The 17,279-nt window shown below is 37.0% G+C and overlaps 2 protein-coding genes across 17 annotated transcripts in view; one reads left to right on the forward strand and one right to left on the reverse strand.

Moving 5' to 3' along the window:
• Positions 1–7,073, reverse strand: part of LOC106880092 (telomerase Cajal body protein 1) — a 148,480-nt gene extending 141,407 nt beyond the window's left edge. For 2 of the 15 annotated variants that reach the window (XR_016245210.1, XR_016245211.1), the window contains exon 1: positions 3,011–5,438. Coding sequence is in view for 7 of the 15 variants with exons in the window: in XM_052974765.2 (XP_052830725.1) it covers positions 3,011–3,105 (95 nt within the window). In the remaining 8 variants the exon portion in view is untranslated. Of the gene's footprint in view, positions 1–3,010; positions 5,439–6,901 lie in introns of those variants that run through there. The other 13 variants (XM_089366683.1, XM_089366682.1, XM_052974765.2 and 10 more) reach the window with 9 other exon arrangements.
• LOC106878270 (uncharacterized) overlaps positions 5,702–17,279 on the forward strand; it is a 40,596-nt gene continuing 29,018 nt past the window's right edge. The window contains exon 1 of one of the 2 annotated variants that reach the window (XM_089366685.1): positions 5,702–6,235. In XM_089366685.1, coding sequence (XP_089222811.1) covers positions 6,200–6,235 — 36 coding nt within the window. In that variant the 5' untranslated portion in view covers positions 5,702–6,199. Of the gene's footprint in view, positions 6,236–7,082; positions 7,269–17,279 lie in introns of those variants that run through there. The other variant, XM_089366684.1, reaches the window with a different exon arrangement.

Consider the following 17,279-nt stretch of genomic DNA (forward strand, 5'->3'; position numbering starts at 1 on the left):
CAGATCACTACGACCATCAACAGGTCAATGTCAGGATACCCAACCAATTAACACTCTGCTACTATCATAGCACTCCCACTTCTTCTTCTTCTTCTCCAAGAATTCACAAGGACCTCCAACCCACAAGAGTTAACAAGTGAAACAGAGACAGACAGAAACAAGAAAAATGCCACTGTTACTTGAATACTATACAAATATGTCTCTAAAAAGACTTTTCTTTTAAATTTACCAAAATTTAATTTTTCAATAATTTTTCAAAAATTTATTATTCATATTTACTACTGAAAAGATCTCAAGGATCGAAACCGGTACTGTAATGTTCTTTATAAAAGTATTTTAGCATTTTCTACTTTGTCTTTTTTCCATATATATATATATATATATATACTAGCAGTATAACCCGACGTTGTCCGGGTGTGACTTATTATCTACGATAAGTTTTGCTAGGTGAAAATCAATTAAAAAAAGAAAGCCTTACAACGAAAAAACCCTTATGATGTAAATATGTTCATAATTCAAAAGACGATGAAATTAATAGGGAAAGTCTGAAGGCTGTTTTGCGTAACATTTTTAAGTGTACATCAATTTCATCCATCTAATTGGCTATACAAATGCTTGTGCAAAACAACTTTTTGCGCTGCCCTGATTATACATAGCAGGGTAATCCCTTTTCACAGGAGCTAGGACAGCAATTTCTGATGAAGCAATTGCTGGCGATCTGTTGCTACACAATTCTACCAGAATTCTATCAGATTGGGCAGTAGATGTTGATGCACCATTTTGCATTATGTTCAAAGTAGCTTCTGGAATGTAGTGAATTGCTGCAGTTGGTTGCTGTCTTTTTAAACCGGTTGCTTTCTTTCCCCAGCAAACTCTCTTCTTTGGAAGCATAATCTATGTACATATTAAACAGAACAACAAAAGTTATAACAGATGGCAGGGTCGGTAGTTTTCACATTTCGGTAATTTTTCAGATTAACACCAGCACGATTACCTAACCCTAACCCTAAAACCCTAAACCTAACCGTAAACCCTAACCCTGACACTAAAACCGTAACACTAACCCTAACTCGTAACCCTAAAACCCTATCCCTGACCCTAAAACCCTAACCCTAACACCCTATTGAAAATCGTGCAGGTGTTAATCTGAAAAATTACCCACATTTTGCAATGTGTTGTCCTGTCTACATAAGCTCCGTAGTTTGTATATTTACAAAACATTGACAAACATGAGTTATATTGTAGTGAATGCTTGTGTACGTGCACGTGTATGCGTTTGAGAGAGCGAGAAAGAGGGAGAGAGAGAGAGGGGGAGAAAGGAATAGAGAACGGGAGCAATGAAGAGAGAGCAAGAGAGGAAGAGAGAACAGAAGACAGTTATAAAATAGGGTCAAACTAAAGCGTTTGACCAGGTGACAAAAATTTTTTTAAATTAGTCTAATAGGTGTAAAACAACTTGCTGGGAACGAATATGAAGAAAAACATGCACGCTCGCAAACGGGGGTGGGGAGTGAGGAGTGGGCTAGGAACATTCACGATGTGAATGTTCCGAGACGCCTCACTGGAGCCAAGAAACAAAAGAAAAATAGTAATAGATGTAAAACAACTTGCTTTGAAAGAATATCAAGAACACACACACATATAACATATATATATATATATATATATATTTAATTAATGAGGGTAGAAATTGAAATTAATCAATTAAAACCAGTGGTCTAGCATATTAAAAAAATCCGAGGATTAAAATTATATTACATACAAAAATAAGAGGAATGACCAGCAAATGTGGATCCCTATATGCTAGAAATAGATGCTGAATCATCTAACCACGAAAGAAATATGTTCTCAGTAAAAAAATTCAGCGACACAACAGACTGTAAACGGGCAAGACAAATGAAAAAAATACTAAATTAAAAAATGATTAACCTACGTACCATGGTCTCACCTGTTAAAATTTACATAAGTAAATATCTGTAGGATCATCAGCGTAAGTCTGTCTATATGAGAATATAACTTCCTTTATGGATGGACGTCTTGTGTCTAGTTCTGGCAGTTATATTCTCATATAGACAGACTTACACTGACGATCCTGCAGATATTTACTTATGTAAATTTTAACAGGTGAGACCATGGTATGTAGGTTAATCATTTTTTAATTTAGTATTTTTTTCATTTGTCTTGCCCGTTTACAGTCTGTTGTGTCGCTGAATTTTTTTACTGAGAACATATTTCTTTCGTGGTTAGATGATTCGGCATCTATTTCTAGCATATAGGGATCCACATTTGCTGGTCATTCCTCTTATTTTTGTGTATATATATATATCTGAAGATAAGCAACAAACACTAATCTGTTGAACAGCAGCATAGTCGAGATGGTATGTTTTCTTCTCTTACTCTTGCTTTTTGCAAACATCTTCAAAATGTCTTTCTAAAATGAAATTCCATTATGCAGCTGAGGAGTACATTTTCATTGTACATTCTGTGGTGTTCTCACTACATGAATAAATGAAGTTTGTACGAAACGTACGTACTGCTATAACCTATTGAATTTTTGTTGCTTATCTTCAAATTTTATTCACCAAATCTCTTGATTTTGTTTTGGGTTTTTTACCCTACCAAATTCTGGTGCCTCAAACATTTTAAGTACCACATTTAATCCTTTGATTAAATCTATATTATATATATATATATATATATATATATATATATATATATATATATATATATATATATATATATATATTTATTTATTTATGTGGAGAATGGAGAAACAAAACACAAGAAGAAGCAATACGGTTGGGCTAGTTAGCCATTGTTTTAATTATGAGGAGATTATGTAATGAGTCATTTACGCACGTTTCAATTTGCCATATGGTTTGGCAGATCTCATCAGAATGTTGAAGAGTATGTTAAGAGTTCATGGTATGAGAGATGCAGGAGAAACAATTAGTGAATATATTAATGCATATGGTGGTATAATAATAGCGTTAGGTAAAGAAAGCCTTACGTTTTAGTTGAAGTTGTGTTGGTCTTCCTGTAGGGGTATATAGGATGGGTGCTATTTAAGCTCATAATTCCGATTTTAATCAAATGTATTTCCATGTGATGTTGTTAGGATTGAGGAATGCGTCGTATATTTTAGCACCGGCGGTGTTAGTAAAGGGGAGCAACCCTAAATTTAGGTGAAAAGGGGGCTAACTCTGGTCTTTTTACTATTTAATTATAATCAATTATACTTAGAAAAGGAAAAATTCTTTTTTACATATTTAATTATACTTAGGGAGTGGAATGTATTATATATTTAATTATACTTAGAGAATGAGTATTTACTAGCGTGAAGACAAATTAGGCTACATTCATATCTCCTGTTTAAAAGGTCATTCCTAGCCGTTAGGATTTTGAGGCGTTCAGTTAAACAGAGGTCACAGCGTCTGTTAGTTGGGTTATAGGAATTAGCTACTTTTAGTATGTAACACTTTAGTTTATATTCTATCTTATTGTCGTTTAGTTCCCAGATATACCTACTAAGTCCTGTTGAATTTGCCTTATTTTTATTTCTAAAGCTAGATAGGTGCTCATTATATCTAAGCTGTATTTGGTATTTCATCCCCCCAATGTAAGATCTAATATGGCTGTTTGTGTGTACGTCGCATTGGTAAACTATATTTTCGGTCTTACATCTATTGGAGAAATTACATTTATTCCTATCTCTACAGCCACATAGGTTGTAAGGGGTGTCTATGTCTGTGTTGTTGTATGGCCCTATTGTTTTTTTGGTGTGCGTCCCTCCTAGTAAGGGGTGTTGGATTAGGGTTGGAGTTAGTTTTATTAGTTGGAGGGTTGTTGGTTTGGTTGTTCGTGGTGTTTCTATCTGTATAGAATGCATCTAATTTATTATTATTAATAGATGCTATTATGGTAGCTAAGTTGCATGTCAGGCTGTAGCCTATTCTTATTTTGTTCTTAAATATTCCTGCGTATTTATTGTTTATATTGAGATGTTTATCTATTATGTTCATTAGTGAGCGGACTATGTTAGATTTGAGATTCATGTTGTAGGGAATGATTAGCCAGATCGTATCCTTATTGTTCTTATTGCTATTACGGTCATATCTGGTATAAAACCTGCCATCATAACTGAGAAGGCTAGTGAATTTTTTTTTACGGCTATCTAATTTATTTCTATAGTTAGGTTTATTTTTGATATGTGTCTTATCGGTTTTTTCCGTGTTAGTATTGTTAGGTATTTGTGGGCCCGATATATGGTTTATTTTAGTCTGCTGGGTCTCGCTGTTATTCATACTAAACTTATCTTTGTATTGCTTAATATTGGTTTTGTTCAGGTTGCTGTTGTATTTCTGCTTCGTCTTGTTATTAGCCTTATTCGTCCTAGTAGTATTGTTGGTATTGGTGTTTACACTGTTGTTGGTATTTTTGGTGTTATATGGTTTGGCTTTGGGATCTTTTGTATTTCTATTACATGTGTTATGTTTATCTGTGTCATTCATATCGTTAGTGTGGTTTGCAGCAGTGTTTGGTGTGTTAATAGTGTATGTGTTTCTAGCGCTTAGATTCCCTATAGTTGGGTCTTTTTTATGGTTATTGGGTTCTTTGAATTTAATTTTATGGTTAAATCCTGCTCTATGTAGTGCGATGTTATAGGTTTCCTTATGCTTATTAAAAATATCTTGGTTAGAGGAGAGGCGTGATATCCTATTGCTTATACTATGTGCTAAGCCTCTCTTAAGGAATAGCGGGTGGTTACTGGATGCATTTATGTATTTTAGGTTAGTGTTTGGCTTTATGTATGGTTCATGGAGTCCTGTGGCTAGGTTGCAATTGGCGTCTAAGTAGTTTATGGAGGTGTGTTCATTTTCTATAGAAATGGCTAGTCCAAATCTTTTGAAGAATTTATGTAAGTTTTTCTTAATGAGTTCTAGTTTCCTATTCGAGAGATTTTTAACTGGGAATTCCTCCTGTATGTAGGAAAGCAAATATATTCCCACTAAGTCTGTTATCTGAGCTGAATCCGGGGCTCCCATGGTGATATCGAAGGAGTTTGGGGAGTCTTTACGGACCCAGAGCTTATTATCAAAACTTATAATAGATTTCCTAGCTTCAAGTATTACATTAATTTCTTTCCTAGTTAGCTGTGAGTGGTTTTTGGCGAATATTAGGGCACTATTTAGGATCGTGGGGTTAATTGAGGAGTAGTAGTCTACTATGTCTATCTGTATGAATTTGTAGTTATTAGTGTTCGGTATTTTGGAGAATCAGTTTAGGGCTTCGTATGTGTTAGACCATAATTCGTATATCTATATATGTGTGCGTGATGTGTTTACGTCCCTGTAACTTAGCAGTTCGACAAAAGAAACCGATAGAATACGTCCCAGGCTTTAAAAATAAATCCTGGAGTTCGACTAAAAATTCTTCAAGGTGCCCCAGCGAATACAGGTAAAAAAAGGTCACAGGAAAAAATTCACAGGGGGTTTTGTCCGGGGGGGGGGTGTCTGAGGGGGTTTTGTCCGGATCCCATAAATTAATCGTACCTTTATTACAGATCACCATAAATTAATTGTGACTTTTTTCCTAGCCAAAAATTGTGGCTTTATTACTGTGATTTTATTACCAGTCACCTCCCCAGCATAGCTGCAGTCTAAAACATAAAAGATCTAGGTAAAATGAAAGAGGGTCATGGAAAAATGGCACATGATAGGAAATTAACGAAAACGACTAAATAAAAGAAAAACTCAACATAAAACATTTTTTATGGCTTCTTCACGATCTGCTGGAGTGTCCTCTTTATGATATATTTACACACCGTACAGCTAAAGAGAAGAAATTATTGAAATTAGTCATTTTTGATTGAGTGAATCATTTCTTACAAATTCTGTAAGGAACATTGTTCAAAGTTGATGGAAACCTTTCCCCTTCAAGATAGTAACGTGATATTTTAGATATATTTTTGGAACTTGAAAATTATCAAATTAGACATTAGTGTGGAAAAACATTGACTTGGTATCCAACAGAGAAAAGAATATTGATTGTTAAACACCAAAAATTATCCAGATGTTTTATTAGCAACCTCAATTACAATCGGGTCAAAGTTGACGAAAAGTTTCTTGAAAAAAAAAAGTACTCGTCACCTGACGCAGACCGATTTTACCCCCTGAAGATGGTGCGATAGGACAGAATAATGATGCAATACTTGCAATATAATAATTTCAAACAGGTAATGAAAAATCTAAGTTACTCATTTTGTCTCACCCTCCCCTACTGGAAATATGAAATTATTGTAAAAATCTGTTTTTGAAAAAAAAAATTGAACGAAACTGCAAAAGAGTGTCCGAAACCGCCCCGGTACTACTTGCTTAGTTATCACTTTAGATGAATTTGTTCTCAACATCCCACTATATGTAATATTGAGAACAAATTGGACTAGTTATGTTTTCATTAAGTCATAGAAATTACTGATGCATTGGCAATGTTTGTTTCGATGCTAAAAAGACAAAAAGATATATATATATATATATATATATATATATATATATATATATGTATATATATATATATATATATATATATATATATATATATATATATATATATATATATATATATATATATATATATATATATATAATCAAACCTACTAAGCTAAGATACTACGCTACTATGTTGAAAGGGAAAGGTTTCCATCAACTTTGAACAATGTTCCTTACAGAAATTGTAACAAAAGATTCACTCGATCAAAAATCAATTAAAAAATTAACACCATAATAATAACAAGCAGAGAAAAAATTTATATTTTATAGTGGACACGGACACTGAGAAGTAAAAACAAAAAAAAAGTTATTTCGAGAAACCTGACAAAAACAACTTTTAATTTCGTACTTACGTATCCTGTCCCATTTTCCAGGTTTGCACGCACTTCATAAATACGAAAATAATATTAGTATTAAAACATTGAAAAAAAAAATGATTGTATCTCTAGAAAAATAACTTAAACTAATCTAAATAATATATTTACATATTATCTTCTTAATAATTCATAGAAATATATTCAGTAATTTTATACGATACAATGAGTTATCTCAACTATTCAATTAGTCATACGACTCCATTTTGTCTTTCTCATTAAGATGGATGGTGATATTGAAAGCAGTTCTAATTTTTCTAGGTATTCATCAATCTCTGATGACATTCAAAAAGATTTCTATCGCAATAAGGATTTTTCCCGTCGAGATTATCACAGAGAACGAAAGGTAAGATTATCGACGAGGCATTATTGGATTCAGGTTTCTATTTCCTGGATTGTTGCATTATGACTTTGTCTTTTCAAATAATTTCGATAACTACGAGCAGAAATTCTGGATTCGTTTCATATCTGATATGACCTAAGTAAATGTTATTTCGGACTTTTTCTAAACTCTTTTGGCAAATTTGTAACTGGATTTGGATGTTTTTACTTAATTTTACCTTTATACCCCATTTCAAACCATGTACATTGGTAGTCGTCACGGTCAAACTACATTTCTCATTACCCTGATTTTGTTTTACAAGCATTTCTGCGATACAGTCATCTCAGGGTACGTGATTTCAGCGCCTACTGGAATTGTAATATATGACCACTAATTTGGAAATATGGTTTATTATTCCGTTAAGGAAACGATAAATTTTTAGAATTTAAAAACTACACTGTTTTTATCTAAGAGGCCGCTTCTCGGCGTTTTAACCAAGATCAAATTTGTAGTTCACAGTTTGAAAAGCTATAATCACGATACACACACTTAATATGTTTGTGTTGTTGGGTTGGTAAGGCATGTATGCAAGTGTGTGTGTGTGTGCATCACTGTGAACACTTAAGGAGTGTGAGGTGGAAGTTTTCTCTGAATGTTTGTGTTTGTGTCTATTTTCTTGAATTGCAATGAGTATCTACCTATCTATCTATATCTTGTGTGTGCTTGGAGATTCCGAAAATTAGGTCGTAAGATCATTCCAACCCAAGCTGAGAACTGACAGAAAATAGAAAGTCCGGGAGGCTGTGAATGCAACAAAAATTAGCCTCAAGATCAACGAAATAATAGGACACTGAGACCAATAGGCAGGGACTAGGCTCGAAGACAAAAGGGAAGTCAAAGGAGGGCATGGTTATTCAGTAAGTGATTGCAGAAAAGGCCACCAAGAGAACCCATAAGGTAGTCCGGCAAAGAGAGAGTGTGCCAAATGGAATGATCAGTAGCTCTTCGAGTTAGCTTCATCCTCAGGTCTGTATATGACCTCCTGCCTTCATACAAACCTGTTGAGGTGGGGAAAATTAGATAACTCAACATGCCATTCTGCGAAGGCAGACAAACTGTGGAGTTCATGTGAAGTCACATTAGTCCAAAGGTGGTACACATAAAATAACAATCAAGTGCTTAAAAAGATCTTGCGCTGTGAGAGAAAAGACAATGCTATCAGTAGCTCCACTATATCAGGGGATAAAAATGGTAGCCTGGAATAGCTGTATCAATTGAATCATGGAAACAGGATCTATTATATGGGTGGAATGACTTGGGAGTGCATAGCAAACCTTCCAGAATGGAAAAATCACTCAGCCAACCTCAATAAGAGTGGTATGAGACTGGATATTGTACTCTACTCACTTTCATCAAATTGATTCTGATTTAATTCAATATGCCGTGTGAAAGAATTAAGGAAGTTCACTTCTACAAGACTGAAAAATATGGGAGTTTAGCTATCAGATTCAGAGAATCTAGCCTCCAATTCAATGTCCTTGGCATAGGGGTGGGAGCAAGAGAGTTTTTGGGCAAATTTGTCTATGATCTCATGAAACAGCTATCAATTTCTGGGAGAGAGAGAGAACCAGCTGAGAAGAGTCCCAATTGGATTTGGTCAAGGAGGAATTGAAGTGAATTTCAAAAAGAATTATTTACCCCACAGTCAATTGGCATAACTGAGCTGGTTACTTTGGCTCTGGACCTCTTTAACCACCCAGGAAAGTTGCAATTCAGACAGTAGCATAGAATGTAGGAGCAGAGAGGTATCCAGGAGTTATGACTTAAATGGGGCATACAAAGGAGTTAAGAACCAACGCACATGCAAAACTGGGGTGGGGTCCTTCTGTGAAGACCTGCTGTTCAGTTGTCCATGCTCGTAGGGGTTGGAACGGTTTGACCAGAGCTGGAAAGCTGCATCAGGCTCCACTCTGATTTGGCATAGTTTCTACAGTTGGATGCCCTTTGTAACACCAACCACTTTACAGAGTGTACTGGGTGCTTTTACATGGCACCGCACAGGTGCTTTTATGTGACACCACATGTGGCTTTGCATGGCACCGCACATGCTTTTATGTGACACCACATTGGTGCATCTACATGGCACCAGCACAGGACTCTTGCAGGTCAATTCTCTCCGCCAGGAGGACCAGCCTTGATACTTCTGCATTTGTTATGCACCAGGCATCCGGTCCTTTGTCATTTTGCCTGAAAGTTTCAGTGTTCTATGGTCATTCTTCAGTACTTTGTTCCATATCTTCCTGGATCTCCCACTTCCATGTTCCCTCTACTTTGAGAGAGTGGCACTTCTTTATGGAGCTGTCAGCATCCATCTGCATCACATGAGCAAACTAGCACAGTCTTCTCTCTTGCTTCACAGCATCTAATTCCTCTTATGCCTAACCTCTCTCAATACTCTAACACTCTGTTGAGCATGTACACGAACATTACACATCCAGTGGAGGAAACCAGCCTCATTCTTTTCTAACCTTTGCATGTCCTCTGCATTCAGAATTCACATCTCACTACCATGTAGAATTGATGTCCATACACATGCAGCATACAATCTTCCTTTTACTCAGAGAGTTTTTATGGATCCTGTGCATCTTCCACATATGAACACTACCTTCTCGGATAATTTTCTTGAGTGTCCAGGTTCAGTCCTCTAGGCAATAACACAGGAATTCAAGACTGGATGCCCTTGGGAGCTCCTCTATGCTGATGACCTTGCCCTAATTGCTGAGTCACTATCAGAACTAGAGGAGAAGTTTCAGGTGCGGAAGCAAGAGCTGGAATCAAAGGGCCTTAGAGTCAACCTAGCTAAAACTAAAGTCCTAATAAGTAGGAATGTAGACAAAACACAAACCCCTTCAGGTAGATGGCCCTGCTCCATCTGTAGAAAAGGTGTAGGTAGAAACTTTATAAGATGTACCAAGTGTAAGCTATGGACACATAAGAGGTGCAGCAATATCAAAGGAAGGCTAACTAGCAAGATAGTTTTTGTATGTGGCAGATGCTCAGGAACAATAAACACTGAAAATGTGCAGAAAACAACCTTTGCCACATTCCAGGGAGAAAAACTAGAAGTAGTTGATAGCTTTCGCTATCTGGGTGACCAAGTTAGTAGTGGGGGAGGGTGCACTGAAAGTGTAGTTGCTAGAATAAGAATAGCCTGGGCAAAGTTCAGAGAGCTCTTACCTCTGCTGGTGACAAAGGGCCATGCTACATGGCAGTGAAACATGAGCCGTGACTGCTGAAGACATGCATAAGCTCGCTAGGAATGAAGTCAGTATTCTCCGATGGATGTGTAATGTCAGTGTGCATACTCGACAGAGTGTAAGTACCTTGAGAGAAAAGTTAGACCTAAGAAGCATCAGTTGTGGTGTGCAAGAGAGACGATTGCACTGGTATGGACATGTGGCAAGAATGGATGAAAATAGCTGTGAAAAAGTGCTGCACACTAGCAGTTGAGGGAACCTGTGGAAGAGGAAGACCTGGGATGAGGTAGTGAAGCACGACCCTCAAACTTTAGGCCTCATCGAGGCAATGACTAGTGACCAGGACCTTTGGAAATATGCAGTACATAAGAAGACCCGGCAAGGCAAGTGAGAGCATAATCTGTGGCCTCTGCCAGAAGTGTAGCCAGCTCACTTATTCATATCTTTACTTCATTGGACACTAAACTCTGTTTGCGAAGACCTGTTGAGTCAAGTGAATTTGAAATCGAAATCAAACCAAATTCGACGACTGGCACCCATGCCAACCTCTCCTTCATTGGACACTAAACTCTGCTTGCGAAGACCTGTTGGTGCAAGTGAAATCGAAATCATAATTGAACCATATTTGATGACTGGCACCTGTGCCATAGGGTACTAACAGCACTGTCTGAGCGTGATCATTGCCAGAGCAGCTGTCTGGCTTCCATGCTAGTATCCCAAAAATAGCACCATTTGATCGTTACCAGTGTCACCTTACTGGCACGTTAGGAAATCATTTGAGTGAAGTCGTTGTCAGTGCAGGTGGCACATAAAAAACACCATTTTGAGCGTGGCCGTTGCCAGTACCGTGTGACTGGCCCTCGTGCTGGTGGTACGTAAAAGCACCCACTACACTCTCAGAGTAGTTGACGTTAGGAAGGGCATCCAGCTGTAGAAACTTTGCCAGATCAGATTGGAGCCTGGTGCAGCCTTCTTGTTTGCCAGTCCTCAGCGGACGTTAAACGATGATGATGTGCAATACAGTGTTCCAGACACGTTAGTTGCTGATAATGGAATGCAATTCTTGGGGTATGAATTCAAGAACTTCTGTAAAATGCATGTGATAAACCAGGAATGAATTAAGTAATGATGAAACACTAACAAAATTCTTAGGGTATATAGAGTAACTCCAATCCAAGTACAAATTCAGGAAAGTCACTCACAGAGTTGATGTTCGCAAGAAGAATAAAATCAATTTTTGATAAGTTATTGCTAGAGAAAAAAAAGATGTAAAGGAAATACGAAAGATGCAATGAAATATTTCAAAGTAGAAGATAAAGTGCATTTTAAAACCTACAGAAATGGTAAAGAAGGCTGGGAGGATGGCCTTGTCATAAAAAAAATAGGAAGTAAGATGAATCTAATTAAAGGACCATGCTGTGAACATAAGAGACATATAAATCAGCTAAAGAAGAGACATTCCTAAGGAAGTATTTTTTGATGTATTCGATATCCAGCACTGAAAGTAATGGAGTCCCATAGAACTAGCATAAGAAAATGGAAGTAGACTGAACACCTTGAGATAAGGCCCAAGCAAAAAAGATACTAAAAAATGATAATAATAGATAAAATTTCTTTCGAAATCTCAAAAGGGGAGGTGTTGTAGCGAGAGCAAGGCACCCTCTGACAAGAATAGACGGGACCACTACATATAAATAGTAATCGTCTAACGTAGTTGGCAGTTCACAGTTTGGTCTTCAAAGTCCCAGTACAGTTTACAGTTTGAGTTAGTGTGTTGGAAATATTGATTGTTGGTTCGTTACATGTTTGTTACTGCCACTGTTCCTATTTTGTATTGTTATAACACTGTTACAGTGTATTCTTTATCCATCTCAACAATATCAACCATACTACGATATTAGAGGCGTAAGGCTATAACACTTCCTATGCAAGGATAGTGTCTATGGTCTGAAATTTGTATTGACATCATATGAAGCACATATTGTGACACTGACACATCTGCAGCAGAGAAAAGATACCTGTAACTATTTTGCCCAAGTTTGTGGCCATGAAATCAATAACATAATTAGGATAGTTAATGAACATGAGGAGAGGTATGAAATAAGAGCTGATGTAGATATCTCCCCAAGGAGCATTTGCAAAATCTATTTATCAGAACAAAATAAAAAAATGGACCAGTTCACTGAGAAGATAGTACATGGACACTTGGCATGTAAAGCATGAACTAAAGAAGGGACTGACCATTTTAAAAGCTTGGCATAGAGTACTAACAAGTTTATGTCATCCCACTTCAATTCAAGTACCTACAACATAGAAGGTAGAAAACATTGACAGACAACAAATGTAGGCTGTGCAAGACCAAGACTGAAGACATCACCCACATTATTACCAACTGCAAGAGAATGTCTTCCAGATGTTATCTTACCATGAAGCAGTGGCCAGAATAGTCTGGAACAGGATAACAAAAAACAAAAAAGGCCTTGAGATAGAGTTGAACCACATTGAGACCAATGGGTCAAAAGAATATTGTTGGGATTTAAAAAGTAAAACAGCCACCAAATTACAACACAACTGACCAGATAGTGTGTGGGACTAGGAAAAGATATGTTCTGATGTGGAAATCAGCTGCCCTCTGGACACCAATGTGATCAGAAGAATACAAGAGAAAGAGGACATCTCTAGGCCATTGATATAGAGTTTGCAAATCCAGTATCCAAGATACACTTTCAGCTTCATACCTATTATTATTGGAGCAACAGGATACATACCATTTCATCTGGCTAACCAAAGCCTTGTGAATGAATTTGGTAAACAGAAACTGAAAGAAGCCTGTCATATATATATATGTGTGTGTGTATGTATGTATGTATGTATATATATATATATATATATATATATATATATATATAAATATATGTATGTATATATGAAACAAGTTTAAAATAATGGTCATTGCATAATTTTCCTTTATTGGTGCAAATTTGGCTTATAGCTGTTTCCAGTAGTCATTATAGGTACATTACTGATAGGTTTACTCAATTGGTCTATTGATCAATTGAGGAAAATTGACATCATCCCATTTATAACAGTATCTTTCAATCCAGGATATCCTGGATAATAAGAGCATTCCTGACCTCTACAATATGACTACAACTAGTATCCTTTTATTTTCTAACACTATTCCCCCATTATTACTAGATAGCAAAAACTGAACATTGCTGTCTAAGACCAGTGCTCCATAATTGGCATGTCACAGCACACTGGTTTGTCATGAGACTATGCTAAGTGTGCCCCAGTTAAACCTGAATATAATTTTTTCCCTATATTTTTAGTTCAGGTGTGCCACCGAATTTTGGAAAGGATATAAGTTTACCACAAATGAAAAAAGGTTGCAGAGCACTGTCTTAGACTGACCATGCCCTTAAAAAGCCCACATCAAATTTCAACACAATGGCTGGAGAATAATCTAACCTATATACAATGCTAATATGGTAATGGGTGCTGACCTGACTACAAATACTAATGTTTTTAGACTGTCCGTCTTCCAAATTTGACAGTACAATAAGTGACTCTTATACCATCCCCTCACCTACTTCCACCTGTTTGTAACCTGTCTTCCTCTCTTGTCTATTCTACTTGAATATTTCCATGTTCTCCTTCCACCTTCCACATACATTAGCCATTCCTCTAGTGCTCTGCTTGTTATAACCAGAAATGGCTCAGACCAAAGTAGCATTAATTTTCTTAGATCATTCAATTTTCCTCAACTGATCAATAGACCAATTGAGCAAACCTATCAGTAATGTACCTATAATGACTACTGGAAACATCAGTAAGCCAAATTTGCTTCAATAAAGGAAAAATAAGTAATGACCATTATTTTTAACTTGTCTCTCATATATCACTGTGTCTGTCTGAGTCCATTAACGGATTTACAATGTAGAATTGTGATGAAGCATAACACTGGATCCTACCAAAAGATTACCTGGAGTTCTTTAATAATCTAAGTAACATTGTTAACCTGGTGTGCTAACAGAGAGCTTATGAAGTATTTTGCCCAGATCGGTAATCCCTCACTATTTGTTTTGTTTATATACATGGAAGCAAAGTGGCCAAGCTCCTGGGCCTCATGGAGGTAAAGTGGTTGAGTTCCTTTTGAGTGTTGGGCCTCATGGAAGCAAGGTGGCTGAGTTCCTTTTAAACGGGCCTCATGGAGGCAAGGTGGCTGAGTTCCCTTCAAGCGTTGAGCCTCATGGAGGCAAAGTTGCTGAGCTCCTTTCGAGTGTTGAGCTTCACCGAGGCAATAACCAAAACCTTTGGCATTATGTTGTGCTTGAGAAGAAGGCCCATCAAGCCAAGTAAAATCGCTGTCATAGCAGATACTAGTGTCATGCAAATGGCATGTAAAAGCACCCATTACACTCTCAGAGTGGTTAGCGTTAGAAAGGGCATCCAGCTATAGAAAACCATGCCACCAAATCAGACTGGATCATGGTGCAGCTTTCCAGCATGCCAGCCCAGCCAAACCATCCAACCCATACCAGCATGGACAACGGACATTAAAGGATGATGATGATGATGATGATATATATAAACACACACGTGTGTGTGTCTTTGTGTCTATGTTTGTTTCCCCTCCACTGCTTGACAACCAGTGTTGGTGTGTTTGCGTTCCTGTAACTTAGTGGTTTGGCAATCTATCTATCTAGGTCATTCCTCAGGATGCCCCAAGACACGTTTTCCCCACTCATCTTAATCTTCCTTAATGGTCCTCAGCTCCTGTACCCCTTCTGTACCAGTATCCTCCAGCAAGTTGTCAATATAGGTCACCTTCCACCTTCCTCCTGGTTCTTCCTTCCGTTGGTTGCCAGAGCACTAGCTTGTTAGCAATTTCATCAGATTGTCTGATACAGTGTCCATATAGCCTCATCCTTCTATGCTGGCAAAAGAGACCAATAGAATAAGTACCAGACTCAAAAAAAAAGAGAAGTACTAAAATTTCAAGGTGGTGCCCTAGCATGGCCACAGTCTAATGAATGAAACAAGTAAAAGATAAAAGATACATACATACATACACACACATACACACACACATATATACATATACAAAAATTAGAAAAATATGACAGCCAGAAATCTCCTCTTACAAAAAGGCAATGTCCCACAATGGATTTGCAGTACCAGTGCTGATTCCAACATTTGGGATTCTTGATTAGTCTGTAGAAAATATCCATTCCATAAACATTAAAATCTACAAGATAATGAACATCAAGTGGAAATTTCCACAGAAATAGTGATACCAACAGGCACTACCTAAGAAGAGATAAAGGAAGTAGAAACTTGAGATCTGTGCACACAGCCTTCGAATGTCATATAATCTCTTTCAGACAGCACCTGCTAAACAATAGCAGCAGAAATAAATACATTGACTTAGTGCTGAAAAGTGAAGAAAACAATATCTTATGTATTGGCAGTGAGCTCCTCAGGAAGCACTCTCTTCTTGATGACCTCCCATACAACCCCAAAACAGTTGGACTTACATATCTCAATGAAGACCTGGAGGTGAAAACGCTCAGCATACCAAAAAAAGACCATGTGTGGGTATGTTTCCCAAAGACTTGAAGAAGACAGTAATATCAACATGAAGCACAGCCTCTTTTGGACTTGTGACTGCTACATTACATCACACTTCGAAAGCTATGCATGTGCAATCCAAGAACGGAAGATTGCTACAAAATATCTAATAAACAAAGGAGACAGTGAAGCCTTCGGAGCTCCAAGATGCAACTGAAAACGTAGATTATTACGTATTTCAGTGGAAGACATCACATGATTAGCAGCTGTCCAAAAATGTCATCAAAGTACTCCCTATGCGACACAACATTGTCACTAAAACAACATACTATGCCAGTCAGGAAAAAGACTTTCCTGGAATAAATATAGAGAATCACCCTGTTATTGAATACATACGCAAATCTCAACACAAGGAATACTGGCACAACATTCCCATCAAATTTTTGAGAATTTATGACCCCTCCACCACATCCCCACTACCATCCAGATCAATTTTAACCAAATTTTTTTGCACTACATACTTCAATATGATGGGAGAAGCCTTTTTGGTAAGAAAAAATGTTTTGGAAATATTTTCAGATGAAAAGTGTGGAATTTAAGGGAGATTTAACCATTGTTTCTAGCACATCCCATGACCACATGGTGCCCTCCTCGTTTCTTCGTCACTCTGATGTATTAATGTTTTATCATGTTGTGGGATGACTCACTTTCTGTTGATTAGAACTGGGTTTTTTTTGAGCATAACTTGATTTTGTACAGTGGACCTAGGTTTATTGAGCATCCAGGATAAGTCCTCAGTACTTTGACATGGATTCTCTGCAGTTGTTGTTTTCATAGTGTCATTATTTAGAATAGTTGGTCTTCCTGATCAATACTCATCCAAAAGATAAAAATCACTATTTTTGAATTTGTTAAGCCATCTTTGGTACTTCCAAATACCCACACTGCTAGGGATATGCAGTACATATGTTTCTCCTTGTACAAGTTGCATTGATGCCTTTACAAAATTCATAAAGAATTTGCATGCTAACTATGCAGCTCACTACAATTCTTGTCTTTCATGGGTTATCAGATAGAACTTACACCACACAGTGCATGTCCACATTAATCTTTGGTAATTAAGTCTATATTGATTGGTTTGTAAACTATTTGGAGGTAGATCATAAATTTTCAAAACTGCTGGGTCGTTGATGACCTCTTTCTA

Source organism: Octopus bimaculoides, chromosome 19 (genome assembly GCF_046866305.1).
Source record: "Octopus bimaculoides isolate indiv1 chromosome 19, ASM4686630v1, whole genome shotgun sequence".
Lineage (NCBI taxonomy): Eukaryota > Metazoa > Mollusca > Cephalopoda > Octopoda > Octopodidae > Octopus > Octopus bimaculoides.